The 15395-nt window shown below is 44.5% G+C and overlaps 1 protein-coding gene across 14 annotated transcripts in view; it reads right to left on the minus strand.

The window, feature by feature from the left end:
- Ttll5 (tubulin tyrosine ligase like 5) overlaps positions 1–15395 on the minus strand; it is a 235626-nt gene that overhangs the window by 16544 nt on the left and 203687 nt on the right. For 11 of the 14 annotated variants that reach the window (XM_076921610.1, XM_076921611.1, XM_076921608.1 and 8 more), the window contains one exon: positions 13241–13363. The exons of the other annotated variants lie outside the window; for them this stretch is intronic. In XM_076921610.1, the coding sequence (XP_076777725.1) occupies positions 13242–13363 (122 nt within the window). In that variant the 3' untranslated portion in view covers position 13241. The remainder of the gene's footprint in view (positions 1–13240; positions 13364–15395) is intronic. 14 annotated transcript variants of the gene reach the window in all.

The following is a 15395-nucleotide window of genomic DNA, read 5'->3' on the forward strand; positions in this document are numbered from 1 at the left end:
ACAAAGATCAATGGGATGATCTCTCTGGGAGCCCTTCAGCTGTCTAGGCCGGGTGGGAGTCAGGGTAGGGTGGAGGGAGTCAACAGGGAGGGAGGAGGGTGAGTGAGGAGCTCCTGGGATGCTTAAAAGAAAAGTGGATTTATGAGAGGCTAATTCCTGGAACAGATGTGAAACCGAATACCTCACAGCCCATTCCTGCCCTGCTTTTTCGGGTAGGGAAATGAAAGCAGGGTTAACCTAGTCTTCGGCACAGCAGGCTTTGCTGCTTTCAGAACTCCCATGACCAGGGCACAGGCTCCTCCCTCCTTCATACAGAACTAAGGGGAGAGCTGGGACTGCTCAGAGAGGCCGGCTGCCCTTTCCCCCACCTGACAGCTTCAGAGTGGGGACACGTGGCAGGCTCCAGACCTCCTTCACCCAGGGACACGGCTGTGTTCCTGCCCTGGGCCATGAGGAAGCAGTTGCTTGTAAATGTGATTTAGAATCCTGATAGCTCGTCTGTGGATAGGGAGAAATCAGAATTAGTTTAATTACAAGTGCCCTCTTGGAGAGGCCACAGGCACAGAAGGTGTTAGACTACTGCTGGGGATTCTGTCTTCCTAAGACCCAAGGTTTGAAAGAGTGACAGATGAGTTCAGGAAAACTAACATCCTGGCCAGGTAATGACACTACCAGTGCAGCAGAAACAGAGTACACGTGTGTAATCATACATGCATGTGTATATGTGTTTTCTCCATCTATTACAGCTTCAAGTGCCTCAGAACTCATGTGTTAGAACAGATACTCCTTGGTACGAACCAAGCTCACAGAAGCTCATGGCTTCTTTGGTTAACACGGAAATGCAGAGTTCCCTAAAGACATGGGTAGTAAGATCAGAATTCCTGGGGGAGTCAGCAGCAAACCCCCACTTTTTCAGACCAGGCATGTTTACAGAGGGCTAGTCAAGAAAATATCTGGTGCTCCACAGAAGAAAAGTACCAGGAACACCCTGGCCAGCACTGGGTCACTTAAGGTATCTCTAGGAGCCACCTTTCAAAGACTGAAGCACTTGTTCAGCCACACTGTCCCAGTGACCAGGCAGCAGGGCTGTGAGGGAGGGGTGGCTGGGAGCAGCAGGGGAGGGATTATCGAGGGCATGGAAGCAAGTGCGGGCTAGCCAGCCCCATTCTCAGCTGCTCCCTCAAGGATTTGGAGCATGAGGTGAAGCTTAAGGCCCTGAAACCATAGTCAAGGTCCCCTGAGCTCTGGGTGGACTAAAGCCATAGAAGTCCCCTGAAGCCTGTCACCTTTCCAAACAGGGACATGCAAATGAGGCCAGGCCTATAACAGCTGCCATGCAGCAAACTCAGTAGCTTGCTTGGTAATGGGAACACTGCGGACAACACAGGCTCCAAGCCTTTCCTCAGAACATCTCACAGCACACTGAAAACAAAATGGACAAATGCTGTTGGAGGAACCAGTATTACATTTCATGAACAGACAGACTAAATAGGCATTTTCAAAACCTTTAAATTTCTATTGGAAATTGGTTTTTAAATTTATTTTTAAGGGCTGGAGAGATGACTCGGTGGTTAGTACTGACTGCTCTTCCAGAGGTCATGAGTTCAATTCCCAGCAACCACATGGTGGCTCACAACCATCTATAATGAGATCTGACGCCCTATTCTGCTATGCAGGTGTATATATAAAAAAGATAGGCTTATAAAAATTACTTTTAAAGATACACTTTTATTTCTTTTAATTGTGTATAAATGTGCTGGTGCCCAAGTTGGCCAGAGGCATTAGATCCCTGAAGAGCTGCGGTTACAGACTCCTTGATGTAGGTGTTTGAAACTGTACTCTGGTCCTCTGGAAGAGCAGTATGTGCTCTTAACCCCTAAGCCATAGCTCCAGTTCGAAATAAGCTTTTGTTATAGTGTGTGTGTGTGTGTGTGTGTGTGTGTGTGTGTGTGTGTGTAAGAGAGGGGAGATGGGGGAAGGGGAGGAAGAAGTAATAATTTTACTGCTGACACCAAAGCCTTTTGTTTTGTTTTAAAAGAATGTAGGTCAGGCTGGCCGGAATTTACTATGAAGCCCAGGCTGGTCTCAAACTCATGGCAATCCTCCTGTCTTATACTCCCAAGTGCTGAGATGATAGGTGTGAGTTACACCCCAGCTTATTCTGTTCTCAGTTTTTAAAATGTTAAATTTTGATAGATGTCACAGCCACATCTTTTTTTTGCAGGGTGTTTTTTATTTTTTTATTTTTTGAACAGGCCTCTCAGGTTGCCTAAGATGATTTTAAACTCAAGACAGTGAGGGATGACCTCTAATTCCCTGTTTTTCTGCTGTGGTTTACAGGTGTATGCTACCATCTCTGGCTATATTTTACACCTGAATAAAATCTACCCATTTAAGAGTATATAATTCAAGTATTTTTATTACATAGAGTTGTGCGACTACCAGACAAAAGTCACCTCCATTCTCCCTCCCCCAAACAGCCCAGGGCAACCACTAGTATTTTTAGTCTCTATGGAATCATCTGTTCTGAACATCTTATTTGTTTGAGTTAGTGTCTGTGTAGACCAGGGTATCCTCAAACTCAGAATCCTCCTGCTTTAGCCCTAAGTGTTAAGATAATGGGCATGTGTCACTATATTCAGCTTGTACATTTTACATCAAGAGAATTGTGACACATAGCACTTTGTGACTAGCTTTACTCCGTGCTTTCAAAGCCTGCCCAGACTGTGTGTATATCAGCATTTCATTCTTTTTCATAGCTGTGTGTGTATATTTCATGCTTTATCATCTGGTAGACAGCGGGTTGCTTTCACATAATGGTTCTTATGAGTAATGCTACCATACATCCGTACTCAAATATACCATCACTTATGGGGTGGCTGGGTTAATTGGTAACTGCATATTTAACTCTGGGGACTGCTAACTCTTTCCAAAGCAGCAACACCACTTTACAGTCTCATCAGCAGTGTGTAAAGATCCCAATTTCTACACCCACACTTGTTATTACCTGGCTCTGATTATAGCCACCCTCCTGGGTGTGAAGTGGTTTGGTCTGCATTCTCCTAATGACACATCTTTTCTAGGTGGTTATTGTCCACTTGCAGAGGTTCTTTAAAGGGATGTCTTTGAAACCCTCAGTTCACTTCGAAAATTGCCTGTCCTTTTACTGTTGAGTTGTAAGAATTCTGAATATATTCTGGATAAAGTCTCTTGCCATATATATGGTTTGCAGTTATTTTTCCCTGCTCTGTGCCTTTCTTTGTGTGTGCATACAACTTCATGTGGCCCATGTGTGCACAGAGGCCAGAGGAGAACATGAGATACTGTGCTCTCTCACTCTCTACCTTGTTCCGTTAAGACAGGGTCTGTCACTGAACCTGGAGCTAGAGTGGTGTGCAGCAGGCCCTCATGCCCTTTCTGTCTTTGCCTACTCCCCTCACCAGTGCTGAATTTGAACTCAGGTCCTCACGCTTGCGCAGCAAATGCTCTTACAGACCGACTCATCTTTCTAGCCTCCCCTGTTTGGCTCCGCACCTTTCTTGATGGAGTCTTCTGAAGCACACAATTCAAGCTTTTGGATGGGGTCTACTCTAACTGCATGATTTCCTGTGCTCTATGGGGCTGTCTTAAAGAAACAGCTGCTCGGTCAAAGTCAAAAGAACATACTCCTATATATTCTAGGCATTTTATCTTTAATACTTGTATTTTGACAACTTGGGGTTAATTTTTATATAAAGCACGAGTCAACTTTATTCTTTTGGGGGTTGACAGGCCATTGTTGTAGGTGATTTGTTGATGAGACCATTCTTTCTCCACTGTATAGCTCTGGCAGTCTGGCTCACAGTCAGTGGCATCATGTATTGGTTCATTCTGGATATTTAATTCAATTGTACTAACTTTTCATACATCACACTTATTATTGCATAGCATCTGTATTCGTTTCTTTAACTCCTATTTAGAATTCTGATACAGTACTCCTGAGGAAATGTCTGCTTTGGGTCACCATTAGTTACCTTAAACCCAAGAAACAAACTTCACATGCAGCAGGGGTCCTTAAGAAGCTCTTTCAGTCTTACTGTAGCCACACTGTGAGCAAACTGAGGGCATTTGTGAACAGACTTTCTAAGGGCAAAGTAAGCTCAGAATACAGGTCTGCAGAGTTCAATAGCCTGACCACTCCTCTGCTGTAGGACATTCCAGAGCGGCCCGCATACAACTCAGGATATGATGTTATAAGTACCAGGAAGTGGTGTTATTCCAGTTAGCAAACATCTACAGTTGGGCTTTTCTACCTATGGCTCATCTCCCCCTTCTCACTCTGCCAGGAAGATGGGAGATGGAGACTCTTAAGTATTTCTGGACCCTCCAGGTAACAGGGACCACCCAATGCCATTGCTGGCCAGGATAAGGGCAAAAAAATGTCATGTAATGTGGCTCAGTGGTTAGGAGCACTGGCTGCTCATGCAGAGGACCAGGGTTCAATTCCTAGCACCTACAGAATGCTCACAACCACTTATAACTCCAGGCTCAGGTGATCCAATGCCCTCTTCTGATTCCTGTGGCAAAATACTTACACACATAAATTCTTTTAAAAGGTAGACTATAGCAAGACAGCCCGACCCACATGTTTGTAAACTGCCAGGAATCCTGGAAAGAGCCATGATAGTCAGACTGCAGGGAGACCCAGGCCACACTGACCAGCAGCTCCATTAAGAAGGAAGCTGATAAAACTAAGCCACTTGAGGGGCCCAGTACTCAGAGGCAGCCTCTGGACCTGAGCTGCCCGCATCTGGATTTCAGCCCCCCCCCCCCCCCCCCCCCCCAGCATTTTTCTCAGATACAAAAGTGAGGTAGCAGATAACCACTTTTCTGTAGCATTCCCCCATTATACACAGTCTGTACTCACTTTGGAACTTTGACAGGTTACACAGAACATACAACTTACCATGCTGACCCTCTAAAGCATAGTTCAGCCTCATAAGCATCCCAATCACATTTTGTGAAACTAACCTGTGTACATTAAACACTAGCTCTCCACTTTATTCTTCTCTAGTCCTCGGTGGCCACAGTCTACACTTGTTTATGCAATGGTAGCTAGCCGAACTGGTGTGAAATGGGCGGAGTCACTTCTCTTGTGAGCAGTGGGGAGTCCTGTCACATGTACCAGTCATTTGTAGTCTTTCCTTAGGAGAGAAATGTCTATCCAAGTTCTCTGCCCATTTTTAAACTGGGTTGACTATCCCAAAGATGAATATTCTTATGTTTATCATATAGAGGAGAAAACTGAGGCTCAAAGAAGTTAGTGGGTGTACTAGATTGCCAACCAGAAAGCAGATCCATACTAGTTGGCCTAACTCCAGAATCATGCCATTTCTATCTTGATTCTGAATTTCTTCGAGAATGTAGACGCTCTCCTCTGCATGAAGATGCTGCACTAACTACAGGTGCTGGCTCCACATCGTACAGCCTTGTGCTCTGCTCTTATATAAACAGGTTCTGCTGTATGGATGCCATGTCCTCCTTTGGGTGTGCACTCTCTCCTCTCCCCCGCTTCCTTCCTCCTTCCTTCCAGCTCTCTCCATGTCTGGCCTGAGCAACTTCCCTGACAGTGACTGTAATGACGGTAATAATGCCACACAGGGCTGCATTTAAGAGAGAAAAGGTAAAGGCCAAGAGTGCTTTGCTTCTGAGACAGAAAGTGCGCTGCTCTATTTCTGCTTGCTGCCACAGTTCACTTGATACTCCACACTAGTCACAGCCCTGATGCAGAGGACAGCCTCCAGCATATGTGCTATAATCTGAGAGACACCTGACAGGCTCATAGACAGTTCGAAATTTAAAACCGTGTGTGTGTGTGTGTGTGTGTGTGTGTGTGTGTATGTGTGTGTGTGTATACATGTATGTATATGAATGCATACATACACATACGTTTCATGTTCAGAAGAAAATTTCATTTGAGTAAAGTGAAAAAGCCTTGAAAGGGCTCTAAGGAGTGTAGAAGACAATACATTGAAGGACAATGTATCTCAAATAGACTGATCCTCATTGTGACTGCGCCTCCCTACGGTAAGACCCTTCGTGTGTATGGCCTGCAGTCAAGGTGCTCATAGCAGCAGAACAAGCAGGCTCATAGTGAGGTCAGGAAAGCAGGTCAGTGGTCATTATCTAGAGTAGCCTTCAGAGGTTATTTTATATGAAATAGTTTTACAGTGCTTTAAAAGATGGCACATCTAATTCTGAAAATTGTTTAATAATGAAATGTATCATTTATGAATTTTCCATTACATTTTGTCTTCTGAGATTATACAATTCACTTCAAGACCAAAAAAATAGGATTATTTTTCACAAGAAAATTTATGTATGTGGTTATGTATTATTTATTTCAGCTCTCATATTTCAAGGCATTGAAGCACTTTGGGTGATCTCTTGAATCCCCAATACTGGGAGTCAAATTCTACCTTCAGTTTATGTTCTTACTGAAGATTCAAAAAACCAAACAGCAACAAGAGATGACAAAATATAGAGAACTGTTAAACTTGATGATAAACTGTTAGGTCACAAGGGACTGAAAACTGACAAGAGAAATGCAATTTTACATAGAAGGCTTACTGGAGGAAACAGAGTTAACTGGGTCCCTCAGGATGGGAAGGGCTTACATATGTACACAGACATCCAAATATTGGCAAAATAAACCAAGGAAGAAGTACAGCATCCACCCATTCATGTCCTCAGCAGGATCTCTCAAACTTCTGCTGTGCTCTGACACTGCTGGGATTTCAGATTGGACCCGATTCCTACCTTCTAGAGACTCCAAAAGCCGTCAAGTAATCCGTGAAGGCCTGAAGGCCGAGTGCAGGCCTTCGGCAGCACTCAGAGCTCTGCCAGAGCAGAGCCAGAAACACCAAGTCAGATCAGGGATGGGAACAGGACAGGGCTGGGGAGGAGGAAAGCTGCTCAGGCCAGACATGGAGAGAGATGGAGGGAAGGAGGAAGGGAGAGAAAGGAGCGAGGAGAGAGCGCACCAAAAGGAGGACATGGCATCCATACAGCAGAATCTATTTATGTAACTATAAGAGCAGAGCACAAAGGGTGTACGATGTGGAGCCAGCATTTGTGCCGCCTGCTTTCCACCATGTTGTACGTCATCTTCATGCAGAGGAGACCCGGAAATCTAAGCCCCGCATTAGTATACTACTAGCTCTGAGAGAAGCTACACTTAGGACGGTCTAAGACACATGCAATCCATACAGTCCTCTAGGCAGTCACTGTCCTGCCCCTGGATTATGTGACTGCAAAGGCTCACTATTGGCTTTGTCCGGTCATGGTGCCATCTTTACTGACGTGCACTATAATATTCTTCCTGCATGTACATCATGTCAGAAAGATGCCAAACGAAACACATTTCTGGGCTAGCTGGCTAGGAATACTTCCAGCTATAGTATTACTTCCAGTAATAGTATTACTTCATTCAGTGAATGATACATAAAGCATGCTAAATAGTCACTTTGGAATAAGATGTTGAAAAAAGCTTGGTTTTCACCCTCCTGTAGTTTTTTGGGGTGGGTGGGGGTGGCGCTGGGAAAGCAAACCCCAGTGCCTCATGCAGGATCAGGCTCTGCTACTGCGCACCCTTCTCAGGTGATGAGAACTCAGAGTTGTTCCATGTTTCCTTTTGGCTCTGGAAGACACAGCACTCAGGACCAAGTTTTACCTCAACTACAGTTTATCTGACCTCTCACTTAAAAAAAAAAAGTGAATTTTCTTGTGTTTTGACTTGGGGTTCCCTTCATATTTCATGTTTTTTGTTTTATTACTATTTTGCATTATATTTTGAGACTTTATGTTACAGGTGAAGTTTCTCTTGTACCTGCTTAGCTATAATCTCATCTTTGACTGTTAACCTCATGTACACTAGCAAGGCTGCCATGTGACTGGAAGGTGTTGCCGCTGATGAATGAACGGGAAGAGTTCTGATGGTGTATTTTTTTAAGAGTGGGTGCAAAATGGTGCCAAAATGCCAGGTGGGCCAGGAGTCCCCCAGTGCTGATATCCTACAAATTGTACTTGGTAATAACATTTGTAGTTTTTAATCAGATATTATAATATAAATTTTTTTAAAAAGCTGTTCTTAGAAATAAAACTCTTCTCAACCTTTATTTTGTACTTGTTTGACTGTCTTATTACTATGCATATGAGCACATATTTACCTATGCAGAGGGTCTGAGAGGTTAGAGGTCTGAGTCTGGAATCAACAGATGCTCAGTCAGAGGAACAGGCATTGCTCAGGCAGGTGGACATTTTCATGAGCCTCGTTCCTAAGAAGACTGTCCTTTCTCCAAACTTATATACAGTAACTTCCCTTCTTAGAGGCACACTGGGGACTTTTCTCCTTTTGTCTATATGGTGTGTGTACGTATGGGATGTGTATGTATTTATGTGTGTGAACTACATCTTGTACTCACTTGAAAAAAGATTCTCTTTGCTGTGGGCTAATGTATACACCAGGCATGCTAGCTCCCTGAGCGTCTAGAGAGTTCCCTGTTTCTACCTCCACCCACCTTGCTGTAGAATCACTGTGATTACAGCCATGCACTATTTGCCTGGTTCTATGTGGGCTCTGGGTATTGGAATTCAGGCCTCATGCTGCCACAGAAAGCACTTGACCCACTGAACCACTTCCCTAGATCTTGGGGTGTCTTTCTTCTTAATGACTAAAAGTCTACCATGGACAACTCTGACCCTGTGCATAAAGAAGAAATAATTATTTACACATATGCATAATAGAAAGAAGGATGAAGAGATATTTAAAAAAAAAAAAAGACCAGAGGAGTATCTTCTAAGAGCAGTAGTTTTGAAATTTTCATATTATGATATCTGGTTAAAAATCAGAATAGTTCATTAGATAATACAGCTTTGAGTTCAATTATAAAAACAAACAAATAAACAAACACACAAACTTACCAAAATTTAAAATATCTACATTTGGGCTTGTCATCTATCCATGTTAAATTACAAGTGAATAGGAAGTAAGGAGGGGGACAAAAAACCCGCAAATATTTCAGTACAGAAATTTTTAAAAAAGCAAACCTTGTACTTAATAACAAGAGACTAATAAATAAAAGAATTACAGTGACTGATCACCTGACTTTTACAGCTGACTTTTCTCATCACCTGAGAAAAAAGCTGGCTTTCCTACTTACATCTCTATTTTGTGGTGGGCTCATAGGCTATGCATTACTGATGCAGCTAAAGAAACATGCTGTCCATTCAAGCTGCTCCTCTCTGGTATCAGGATTAGCTGGACCAGGTTAAGAACGGAGAGCCCTTGCTATGCTCCTGACTGGAATGCCCACACTCAAAAGTGTTCACAAGTCTACGTGATGATTCTTTTAGTCTAACTAGTGATGCTTTTCACCCTGAGGGCTGGAGGAAACCTGAGTCTTTTATTTATAACCTAATTTGAAAGACGAAAGGATAAATATCAACACCAGTCATGTCAACAGGGCAATCTACTTCATCATTCCCCAAGCCCTGCAGTTAAACACCTACCCTCCCTGGAACCCAGTTCCACCTCCGCAGCTCAGGTAAGCACAATTGTAAATGCTCCATGAGGAAAGCTTGCTTTTTCCAAAGACAGGCATGGCTTAACATGCCATTTTCTTTCTATAGAACTTTTAGGAACAATTATGTCCTAAGGACACAAGGTTGGTACAATAGAGGTATGTGGCTTTAACAAGCATCCCATTAAGACTGGTAGCAAGGTATGTGGGCTCACTGGCTGCATGACTGGACACTAGATTGCTAACAGGGAGTGAGCTGCAGAGACTCACAGGGAAAGGCCACTTTTTACTGCCCAGATCAGGGATACAAGAAGGATCTTCTTCCACCCAAACCAAATGGAGGTTAAAAAGGACCACACAACGTTGCTATAAAATGCAATGATAGGTACAAGTCTAATGATACAGGGTGCCAGCCATTTTTTTCCAAGAGCAGTGTGTGCTTCAGTAATACAGCCTGAGACTGAGGCCATCGACTCCCTTGTCTCTAGAACAAGGTAGTAATTGTTAACAGTTGAAGAAGCATCACTCTTCTCTTGGGATCTGGCCAGCACTGCAAGAGACAGTATCAATTTTCAGATGTTATCTTTCCCAGTAGCTTATTTCTTAATCCATTTCAGAAATTGAGTTCCTTGGCTTTCTTTCAAGCAAGCCAATCCCCTTTGGGCGGGCTCTTACACGTACCCTCCCATCTTCCCTAAATTGAAAGCCAGGTGGCCTCTCTAACTTCCAACTAGGGGGTTCAGCTAGACTTTCCTTATGTAGAAAGAGCTACTAAGTGCAACATGAGCAGCCTTGGGACAGGGATGCATGGGGCTTCCCTGGCTGGCTAGCAGAGGCTGCATCCTTTTGTGTGGCTGTAGCCAGAACAGGCTTGTGAAGCACACTGCTCAAGTACCACTGTGTGATGAAACCTATCATGGAGTGTTAATACAGCAGCACAGGCATGGAGCTAGGTGACAGGAACCCAAGGAATACTTTTTGTTGATTCCTGCCACTGAAAATTAATGAAATTCTCCCTACTGAATGTGCATGTTATGGAGAAGAATGGCCATGGTATGGAGAAGTCAGTGTGGCTATGAGAGGAAGAGGAAGCAGTGTGGGAGGAGGAAGCAGGTTATACGTACAGCTCCTAGAGAGGGGTGTAACAGCATACAACACAACAACTGGTCAGAAAAACCACCACCACTAGCACCAGCACCGACAACAATGCTCGTCAGTCTGCAAACAGGGATGAGAGGAAAGTCTAGGCAACCACCTTCACTGGTGTCCTGGACAAAGAGAAGGCTTATCAAGGACATGTTTTATCTATTCTGAATGATTTCCAGTAGGCTTTGGAACTCTGAGGTACTCACTAGATGCTTGGGATCTGGTTTAGAAATAACTGGGCAGGAGAAACAGTTTGGATTGCTGTGGGAGAGTTTGATAAACAGAGCTGTTGGGGATATGAACCTGGGACTGGTTGGTTTGCATATAAAAGGCATGTTCTGGGATAAGTTGGGGTTATATTCAGGACTGATGGAGGTGATCACTCTCCTAGTCTGCAGGAACCCCAAATATCAGAACACCGAGAATAAAGAAAATACAGTTAACATAATGTATATATTTATATTATATTGGTAAAGATAAGATTCTAAGAAGACAAATGACAGCAATGTCTCTGTCTGACTATAACTGTGCCTAGGGCAGCTAGAGATGGGGGTCTTAGATGGGCGTCTGCTCCTGATAACCTCTGCAGAGATTCCTTGATGTGGACAGCTGGTATTTTCTCAGAATTATATAATGTACTTGGCATCTTCTTTAGTCTATTGTGTCTGTCTCTCCAACCTGTATAAGTAAGGCTCCTGGGACTGTCGCAGCCGGCAATGCTGCTCCTCAGTACCTGTGGCTGCAGAGATCTCTGCACGCCACTGCTTCACAAGACTGCTGCTGCTGGAATGGGCCTCCTCACCGGGACACTACTTCTCTGTTCAAGGAAGGCAGCCCACTGCAGAGGGCGATGTGAACCAAAGTGAGCCTGTGTGGCGAGGCTTCCCAGTAGCTGTACTGCTTATGGGAGGCTGGTTCTGAGACCATGACGGACTCCAGGCCCATGTCCATGCACCCTGGGCATGCTGGCTCCCTACCACAGCTGTCCCCAGAGGACAGCAAGCTCAAGCTCAGCAGGACTGTGTTTTTCCAGAATTCCAGGTGAAGAGATGAGCTTTCTCAGGGCTGTGTTGCTGACAAACCTCCATCGCCAAGGACTGATTTGGAGAGGACTGCAGGGGATACCAGGAGAGAGGCTGGAGGAAAGCGATGCACCATGGCAGGTCCAAGTCTTACAGACCTGGAAACGGAGGGACGCCAGTACTCCTTGGCAGGCCATCAGTTTGGTTTGGAGCTGGCTGCCATATTCACCCTTCTGGATGCCAGTACATTAAGGGACATCTTGACCTTCTTGCTCAGTGTTCTATACTTTACAAGTTTTTCATCACAGGACAACATGCTTTGTGTCAGCAGTAAAATGCCATTGGCTGAGTGGCACCAGAATTCTGGGTGTTTTTGGTTTCTCTGGTACATTTTGGTAGATGATCAAGCCATGGATTTGGTGTTCCTGTCTCTCCTCTCATTCCTTTCTGGAGAGAGTTTAAATGGGCTGGGGAAAGATATTTGAAGCTTTCTGATCCAATGTAAATGAACCCTGTGGTGGGTAAATAACTTTCCTTTCTCCTTTGCTCTCCTGGGGTATTTTAATGAATAATGCTTCTCAAAGAAGTTTATAACTATTCCCCCAGAGGTAAGAAGAATATTAAGCTCCTAGGAAGTGTGCCATTAATGCTGAGTAAGTGGGCCTGAGCGAAGAAGAAAGGAATAGTTACAGTCTTGAGGTTTCAGAGACATTTCTGCTAAGTTTTGAAGGCTATAGCTGGAACATAACACTAACAGCAACATTAGTGAAGTGAGGGCAGTTTCACCAGACCAAGTCCAGCGATTTCTCAATTGCATGGGCTACCACGGGTAGGGGAGGATGGGACAGAGCTTGTTTTGTAGCCAACTAACAGCTGTGTGCTGATTAAAAACTTGTTTGTAACAAGTAAAACCTTATAACTATTGTGCTCTCAACGTCACCAAATTATCAACGTCACCAGAGCCTTTCCAAAATATTTTTGTTCCCTTTCCACCTCAGTATCTCGAAGTCCTACCCCTAGTCTGTAGTCTGTCCTGATAATAAACAGCCGGTCTCCTTTAAGACAACTGGATCTTAACAGCATCTCCTTTTCCCACACACTGTTATACTTACCTGTGAACCCTGGTTATGGCTTTAATGTTTTAAAATTGCTCCAGAGACCCCATATGTTTAAACAAAAGCCTCTAATAACAGCAGAGAAAGTTCTTACTGACACAGCGCCACCTTCTGGGAGGCCAGTGCAGTACAGAAGCTAGCTAGGCACAGCTCAACTTTGACCCAGGTTTGAAGTAGTCCTTCTTTCCTGTGTTTTAAAGTCCCTACTTGATTGCCTTTTTTCTTTGTTGGTGCTAGGGATCTGACACAGGGTTTTGTGTGTGCTAAGCATGTGTTGTACCACTGAGCTAGGTCCAGACCCTGCACTGCATTGCTTTTCTTCATAGCTAAATCCCTTGCTGAGGCACAAAGTCAGAAGGTGATAAGGACAAAATCACACTCTTATTCTTACTATTACCTTAAATTGTCCCTGACTTCACCGACTTTGATTTTCTCTGTCCTATAACTGTAGCAAGGGCTCCAGACTGTGTGGGTAAGGGTTTGGATCTTGCGAAAATAACTTGGGGAGCTTCCAAAGATCCTGAAAAAATGAAGAAAAAAAAACCCCACTTAACATTGTATTTGATCTTGGCCCAAAGGACAAGAGGTAAACTCCCACACTGGGTTAAGGGGATCACTGTTCTCACATGTTGTCACCCAGCCTCCTACTAACACCAACTCCACTGTCTCTTCTGCTTCCTAGGGGCCCAGCACCTCAGATCTTACCTCCTGGCCCTGCAGAGAGGAATGTTCGGGGAGTTTAATAATGGGAGTAGAAGGTAAAGCCCCAGGCAAGGGGGAAATGGGGAAGGAAAAGAAGAAAAGAGAGCATCGGACATTAGGGCTGCTGCCCCAGGAACATTGCTTATTTTATTCTTAACTTCTTATGCTCAGACCCACCAAAGAATGCCAGTAACTACATAATGTATGATGAAAAAAATAATCTGAGAATGAAAACAGGTCATTCTACACAAATAAGTCTTAGGGAAGCTAAAGTGACTTCTAGGCCCTGAGGGTGTAAGCCCTGCTGGATTTACTTTATATAAAAGTCAGTTCATTCTCTCATCTCAAGACACAGGGAGTAGGTGAGCACACTCCCCCTGGGGTGCTTTTGCGCTGTCCCCATGAAAAGAGCACGGGGCTACTGTACATTTCATTAGGGCTACAGACATAAGCTTTAACAGGACATGGCTTCTTTCTTGTAAATGACATCTGTCATTGTTTTTCAAGATAGCAATGGCCCATCTATAACTATGGACCAATAGAGCTTAAAAGGAAGGGTGTGGGGCAAGAAGAGGCTATATTCCAGGACGGCATGCTTTTGAGAAGGTAAGGGCGGAAGACTGAGGACAGAGGGTGTGGCTGCAGATTCCTACAGTAATGGTAGCTGACCTCAGCTTGCCTTCTTTGCTGTTTTAGTTCACCATACGCACTTCAGAGCCCAAGAAGGAGCACTGTGGTTATAAAGAAGGCAGCCAATGAGTTTGGCTTATGGCCAAGGGCCTTCACTCCAGTCTCCTTCTCAGGTTTCCAAACCTGCTGACTCTTTCCCTTCCTTTCATTGCAAACTTGGATATTAGACCAGAGGTAGGGAAGTCAAGGAAGATAACACTCAGGCAGCATTCCTTTCAGGCACTCTGCAGGAGAGCTGCTATCTCACCCAATGTGCAAATTAGGAAGAATGTAATTAGCCCACCATCAGCAGTAAAAGGCTCAACTGTTTTACAACTCAAGGAGTGGGGTTAGCCACTACCTTGTTACCTGCAAAGTCACAGAGCTTAAAGTAGGGTTAGCCAGATAACAGAGAAGAGTTAAGGGCCAGGAAACAGTCATGAGCTATATTTATGGACCTGTTACTGTACAAGACAGGGGCTAAAGGTATTTGGAAGACAGCTGAGGAGAATAATATGGCATTGTTGTGTTCTCTCTCTGTTGCCCTCCTTCCCTCCCCAGCTCCCCTCCTGGGCTTAAGTAGCCCCACCTCCTTCACACAGAACATCCTTCTGAAACATTAGAACAGAGTTTACATCTAACTGCTGCAGAAATCACAAGCTGCATGGCTGACACACTGCCATGCAGGGCAGTTACTCGCTAGCAGCTGCCAACGCCACGTGTGCTGGGAACTCAGTGTCAGCTTTTACTAGTTCCTGCACTTCAGCATCTCTTTAGAGCTAAGAATACCAGGAAAATCACAGACAACAAACCCAACAACAGGTAGAGCCCGAGGCAGCGGGTGACACAAGCCCTGAGTGTCTGCTGGGTGAGCAAGGCTGTTAACTAAGGGGGAAGCAGGGAAATGGTTGACGGAGAAGACAACTGCTTGAGCTGTGGTTTACACATACCAAACACAGCAGGACTTTGACAAGATCTTCTAAATAATGTCACCAAGGGCCATCAAGCTGCCGCAATCATGACCCAGTTGATCTTTCACAGCTCTAATTCCCTGAGCCAGACAGCACAGAGCTCAACTCCACATGGTTCAGTTAGACACGCATAGGAGGTAGTCGGGTTCCCAGGCCTTGCACACATCTCTAGCGTAAGGCATGTGAAGAGGAGGGAGTGCTAAGGGCTGT

This window comes from Arvicanthis niloticus, chromosome 23 (assembly GCF_011762505.2).
Source record: "Arvicanthis niloticus isolate mArvNil1 chromosome 23, mArvNil1.pat.X, whole genome shotgun sequence".
NCBI lineage: Eukaryota > Metazoa > Chordata > Mammalia > Rodentia > Muridae > Arvicanthis > Arvicanthis niloticus.